We start from the raw sequence: 6,099 nt of genomic DNA, 5'->3' as shown, positions 1-6,099 counted from the left end.
GGACCAGAGCAGGTTGAACGCTGAACCAGGCACCTGCCCCACTGGCCTGCAGGCCCCCTTCCCTCGTAGTCTGTTAGGGTTTCATAGGCAGACTCCTGAGCCACACCACGCACTGTGACCCCACGTACCTTTATTTATATTTATTGGAGCCCATCCACGCCACCTCCTGAAACCCTGCCTGTGGCCCCTGGAATGAGATTCCCTGGCCCCTCACTGCACCCCTCAATTATCCATACATCACATCTCCAACTGACCCTTAAGCCCTCTGCAATCTTGGGCTGCTTTTTTAGAACAAGAAAGCACTTTTGATACAGTGAAACATCCTTTTTAAAATTAGAGACTGGATATTGTCCTCATGCTTAGTCATGATTCAAACCTCTTGAAATGTGCACCTAAGAAGGGAGACTCCTTGTTTGGATTTTGGGGGCTTTTAAGTCAGAATGGGATGGGAGGAATGGGAAGGGGTTTTTTGTACTGGAAATGAAGACAGCCCTGATGAAAAGAACGTTAATTGTGAACCGGGTAAAGCCTGATCCACGTGGCTAGTGGGGCTGTAGAAGCTGCAATGCAGAGTATTTATTGGCACTTGTTGGCCTGTCTCATTGCCCCATGACCTTCTTTATGTCTTTTTTCCCTCTCTTGTTGCCAGTGACTGACTTTCCAAGTGGCAGTTTCTACAGATAGTTGGCTTAGAGGGGAGCCAGGTGAGTGGCTGGGAAAAAAGCTGGTAACCAGGGATCATCCATCTAAGCTGAGATGAGAAACCATGGCAACTGCTTAAACCACTGTCCTCTCTGGCCCTACCGGATGTTCGGTTCCTCCATCTGGGAGTTCCCAAACCCTAGAGTCAGAATTTTCTGAGTAATCCACAGGTCTGCCAGCCACCTGGCAGGCTTGGTGTTCAGGCCTGTCTTGAAGGACCATCTCTAGCTTCTTCCAAATTCTGGAACTTTCTGCCAAGCATCACCATCATTACTCAGAGCCCAGTGCTACCTGTCGGAACAGCACTGCTCGCCTGCTTTCTGTGACATGACACCCCCTCCCATAAGATGTTTGAGTCATTGTTAATGAAGACTGTGTTTGGGCGACCCCAGTACTGTGTATCGTAGTGTTGGAGACCCATCTTCTGTCAATAAAGGCTGAACGCAGCTCTGTGGCTCGGGGGGATGGGGGGGAGGGCTGAACAGGGGAGGGAGGGGCAGAGGACAAGAGCGCCTCCAGCCCCTCACAGTGGAGACCCACTTACAGATGGGAAAACTGAGGCCCAGAGACTAAACACTGGACCCAGGTCCTCTGATGCCAGGTTCCCCTCGTGCCAGACACTGGGAGGACTCAGTCATTATCAGTAAAATTCGTCCGGCCGCCAGTCCCCACCCTACAGTGCCCAGGCTCTGGACAAGCACTTGCCCAGGCAGGGATGTGAACCCTGCCTACTGCTCAGAAGGCGGGGCTCAGAGAGGGTGGGCCGACTCGGGGCCCAGTGAGGAGGCAGGACTGAGCCCACGTGTGCCAGGCCCCAGAGCCCGAGCTCAGCGGTGCTCCCCTGAGCTGTCTTCGGTGCCTGCTTGGGGTCAGGGAGGGCAGCGAGGCGGGAGGAGGTACACTCTTTCCAGCCCCAGGCCCGGTGCCAGTCAAGGCTGTAAATCAGCTCGTTCGATCCTCGTGACAACCCTAAGAGGCATGTCTTACTATTTGCTACACCCATTTTACAGATGGAGAAGCTGAGGCCCAGGACTAAAGGAGGTGGCTTGCCACCCAAGGTAACAGCAGAAGGGCATTTTAATTAGCAGTCTGGGACTTCCCTGCTGGTCCAGCGGTTAAGAATCTGCCTGCCAATGCAGAGGACATGAGTTCGATCCCTGGTCCTGGGGCAACTAAGCCCATGAGCCACAATTATTAAAGTGGCTGAGCCTGCACTCGGCAGCAAGCGCAGCCACTGAGATGAGAAGCCCCCACACCAACGAAGACCCAGCATGGCCAAAAATAGAAATAAATAAATATTTACAAGTCTGTCGAACTTTTAAGCCCACCCAGGAAGGGGCTTGCAGCCTCGCTGGGAGACCAGACTCACACACAGGTGATGATCAGCCAGTAGGGAAGGCAGGGGCCGACTGATGGGGCTGTAGGTGGTACCGGGAAGGGCTGACCAGGCCCCGCTTCAGAGGACAGGCCGGCAGTGGGGAGGATGTGCTGCCTTTCTCTCCCCAGCACCCCTCCTCCTCAGCCTGGCTTCCGGGGGGCTCTGTGACTTGCCTCCCAGCCCCCAGGCACCCTCGGGGATTGGTTGGGGGCAAGGACTCGGCCATGTGGGTCACAGCCAAAGAGCATCACCCGCACGGTCTGCAGACCCTCTGAGGCACAGGGGGTGCTCTCCTGCTGGGGTGCCCAGCTGGGCGGATGGAGCTCCAGTGGCTGGATCACCACGTGCTGAGGGCTGGGGAGCCCTTTCTTGGGTCTGACATCCATTCCTTACCATAGGCAAGTGGGGCTGGTATGTACAGAGTCAAAGTGAAAATGCCAAGGTCACAGGGTCATGGACCGTGGGCGAGAGCCCCGGTCACAGCCGGAAGACTGCCTGTGCCGGGACCGTGCTGACACTGGAAGCAGGGAGGAGACGCAGGAGTAAGGCTTCGCTGAGAGTCTCTCTGCAGCTGGCTAACTAACTGGTGAGATGGACTCATTGCCGCCCTTTGAGGACCTGCTGCGCACACACATAACACACTACAGGGCTGGGTTTGGATCAGCATGGCCACGTCTCACCAGCTGTGTTACCTTGGACATCAAGTCTGCTCATCTCTGAGCTGAGGTTTTCTTGTTTATAACAGTGAGGCTAGAACTGTAGCTGCTGCTGCTAAGTCACTTCAGTCGTGTCCAACTCTGTGCGACCCCATAGACGGCAGCCCACCAGGCTCCTCCGTCCCTGGGATTCTCCAGGCAAGAGCACTGGAGTGGGTTGCCATTTCCTTCTCCAATGCATGAAAGTGAAAAGTGAAAGTGAAGTCACTCAGTCGTGTCCGACTCTTAGCGACCCCACGGACTGCAGCCTACCAGGCTCCTCCGTCCATGGGATTTTCCAGGCAAGAGTACTGGAGTGGGGTGCCATTGCCTTCTCCAAGAACTGTAGCATCCACCCTCAAAAGGCTCATGGGACTGCACAGGACGGAGGCCAGGGCACTGTAGGTGACCAGCGGCCATGACCCTGAGTGCTCAGTGTAGGCCTGGGTAGGCAGCCCAGGCCTCTGGGCACACTCAGTGGACTGATCCTTTCTTTCTTCTCTGGAGGCGCCTGTGCTGTCTCCCGAAGGAGGGAAGTTGATCTCATCCGGGAAGGTCCGTTCATGCTAAACTCGGCATCACCAGCCGGTGGACAGCAGCTTGTGCCCAGATGTGAAATGGAGGTGCAAGGATGAAGCAGTCCCCCGGTGGCCTTCAGGAGGGCAACTCGCATCAGGGCTCCATCCTCCTGGGATGGGGGCTGGCACAAGATCTCAGCAGCGGCAGGAGGAGGGAGCATCCCCGGGGAATCCCCTGCCAGTCTGCCTGCCTGCTCTACTCCAGATAATAAGCCAAGGCCAAAGTGCTTCCTTCCAAAAATAATTTACTCCACACATTTCCTGGTAGGTTCTTCCACCCACCATTCCTGCGTCACAGCTAGTCATTTTTGTGTCGTCCCTCCCAAACCCTCAGGGACTCCCCAACACGGAAAGAATTTGGTTCCCAAAGCTGCATGGACTCTTACCCACCCCCATCAGTCTCGGGACACGACAAAGGCTGATTTGTCTTTCTCCCACCCCTCACTGCGCCCACACCACCTACGCTGGCCAGCGCTGTCATCATTGGCCGATGGCCTCAGACACCCCCCAGCGTTCCTGCTTGTAGGGGCTTCCCCGGGAAACCTCTCTGGTCTCCACGTTGGCCAGGTGTTAACGTCCAGTGTCCTCAGGCAGACTGCCCGTCACGGCAGTGGAGGGTGGCCGGCTCCCTCCATCACGGGCACCAGGGACAGATGGACACGACCGGGAGGATCGCAGGTCCTGACGCTGTGTGGTCTTTGGGGCTGGGTGCTGGTGGCGGCCTCGCAAAGCCCTCCCTGAGTGAATCAGCATGGTGCTCACAGTCCAGTCCTTGGGAACCACCAGTCCTGTCCCTCGGGCTACAGCCCACGGCGGACACTGAGGCAGGAGGCGAAAGAGTGAAGGGGGCCCGGAGGGGCCTCTGAGGCAGGTGACGGCAACCACAGGGGGTGACACCTGTGAGCAAGCTGGGCTGCTGAGGTTGGAGAAGGTCTTGCCTCTCTTCTCTGTCCTCCCAACCAGGGCTGGAGTCCCCTTCTCGGAGAGAAGGGGCAGGCAGAGGGCTGTGAACCACGTGAAAAAAAAAAAGTCTCCCAACGCCCTTGAGCCTAGGGCTACACAATTTTCTGCTAATGAGAGAACTAAGCCCAGTAATGGGACTTTGCTAGTGATTACCTAGGAGTCTCGTGGGGAACAAAACACCATTTTGTACTCTTAATTAAAAAAAAAAATCATTCATACCCTTTTCTGGGTGAGAGGAATTCAAATAAGGATTCAACTAAGCAGACTACAAAAATAGGTTTTATCTTTCCTCATCTCTCCTTTTGCTTTCCTTGTTATACTGCTGAAACCTATGAGAGGCTTACATCAAGAGCTGGTCTTGGAGTAAAAAAAAAAAAAAAAAAAAAAGATTCCACATTCTGATAGAAAATGAGTCTGAAAGAACACCTGGACCCCGCAAGGCAACAGAAAGTGGACGGAAACTTGAGTGTTTGGCTTCAATTCGATTCAGCGATGGAGTGAAATGTCTTAAAGAGCTAAAAACCAGACTTCCCAGAAATGGAGAAGGGGGCGGTTTCTGCTTGGAAGGGGGGCGCTCCTGAGCCTTTTATTAAAACAGGAGTGAGCTGGGGGTCAGCAGCCTTGCAGCAACGCCCAGGAGTTTTAAAAAGCAAACCCCCGCGGTCCTGGCGAGGGCCTGCGGTCAGTGGATCGGTGTGGTTTCTCTTGCCCGAGGTCCTGCGGACGACTGGGAGGACAGGGGGTCAGGTGGAGGCCGGGCCGTCCATGGTGGACAGGAGGTGGATGACCTGGGCCCGCTCAGCTGGGCTGAAGTGCTGGCTGATGTATACCAGCGAGTCCATGGCCAGCTCGGGGTTTTCTTGAACCAGGCTGCAGGAGCGGGAGGAGGAGGGCAAGGTCATTTCTCCCACTGAGTTCAGTGGGCAGCCCCCCCGGTGGCCCCAGAGCCCTGCACAGGGCCTGTCCCACTCCTGGGTGGGCAACCAGCCACCCGGAGCACCCAACCCTCTTCCTGTTGCAGTCAGGAAGGGGCGATGGTCTTGTGGGGCAGGGAGGCCACAGCACAACCTCAAGGAACAACAGCAGACCCTCCTGCTCATGGGTTGTGTGGCCTGACACACACACACACTCTCACCCTGAACCTCAGCTTCACCCCCCAGATGGGGTCCCATGCTCTCTGCACCCTACCCCATGGGGACGCGGGGAGCAAGCCCTCCAGAAAGGATCATACCCAGCAGGAGCTGGCAGCGCAAGGACTGGGCATTCAGAACGTGGTTGTCTAAACAAACCCCCTCTGGCCGGGACCTTGGGTGAGGTCTAACCAGGATAACGAATTGAAATCATCGCACTCCCCCCCGCCACCCCACGCCGATGGCATCCCCAGGACTCGGGGCCGGGAGACCTGGCTTGGGGGTAGTGGCGGCCTCTTGGCTGGGGGGCTGGGCGGTGGACCCCGACCCCGCGGCGGAGGCCGTGGACCGTGAGACGCGGCGGATCGGAGCGGCCGCTCTGGGGTGAGGTGAGGCGGGCGGGACGGCCACTCACCGCTGGATGGTCTTGAGGACGGAGTCCCGCTTCAGGCAGGCGATGTTCTCGCGGATGGCGGAGTGCGGCCCCTCGCCCGCCTGCCAGTGCTGCTGCAGCCACCGCACCGCCGTCTGGTTGTTGTCCCAGAGGTAGGCCTGCGAGAAAGCGTCAGTCGCTCAGTCGCGTCCACCTCTGCCTCCCCACGGACTGCAGCCCGCCAGGCTCCTCTGTCCGTGGGATCCTCTAGGCAGGAACG

The 6,099-nt window shown here is 56.9% G+C and overlaps 1 protein-coding gene across 1 annotated transcript in view; it reads right to left on the bottom strand.

Moving 5' to 3' along the window:
* Nucleotides 1-3,581: 3,581 nt before the first annotated feature.
* The window catches only part of ACACB (acetyl-CoA carboxylase beta), a 95,888-nt gene continuing 93,370 nt past the window's right edge, over nt 3,582-6,099 (bottom strand). Inside the window, exons 51-52 of the mRNA XM_061141702.1 lie at nt 5,862-5,998; nt 3,582-5,186 (exon numbers count right to left, since the gene is read on the bottom strand). Coding sequence (XP_060997685.1) covers nt 5,060-5,186; nt 5,862-5,998 — 264 coding nt within the window. The 3' untranslated portion in view covers nt 3,582-5,059. The remainder of the gene's footprint in view (nt 5,187-5,861; nt 5,999-6,099) is intronic.

The sequence above is a fragment of the Dama dama genome, chromosome 5 (assembly GCF_033118175.1).
Source record: "Dama dama isolate Ldn47 chromosome 5, ASM3311817v1, whole genome shotgun sequence".
In the NCBI taxonomy this organism is placed as follows: Eukaryota; Metazoa; Chordata; class Mammalia; order Artiodactyla; family Cervidae; genus Dama; species Dama dama.
Note: the sequence above shows the minus strand (reverse complement) of the source record. Positions and strands in the feature narration are given on the sequence as shown.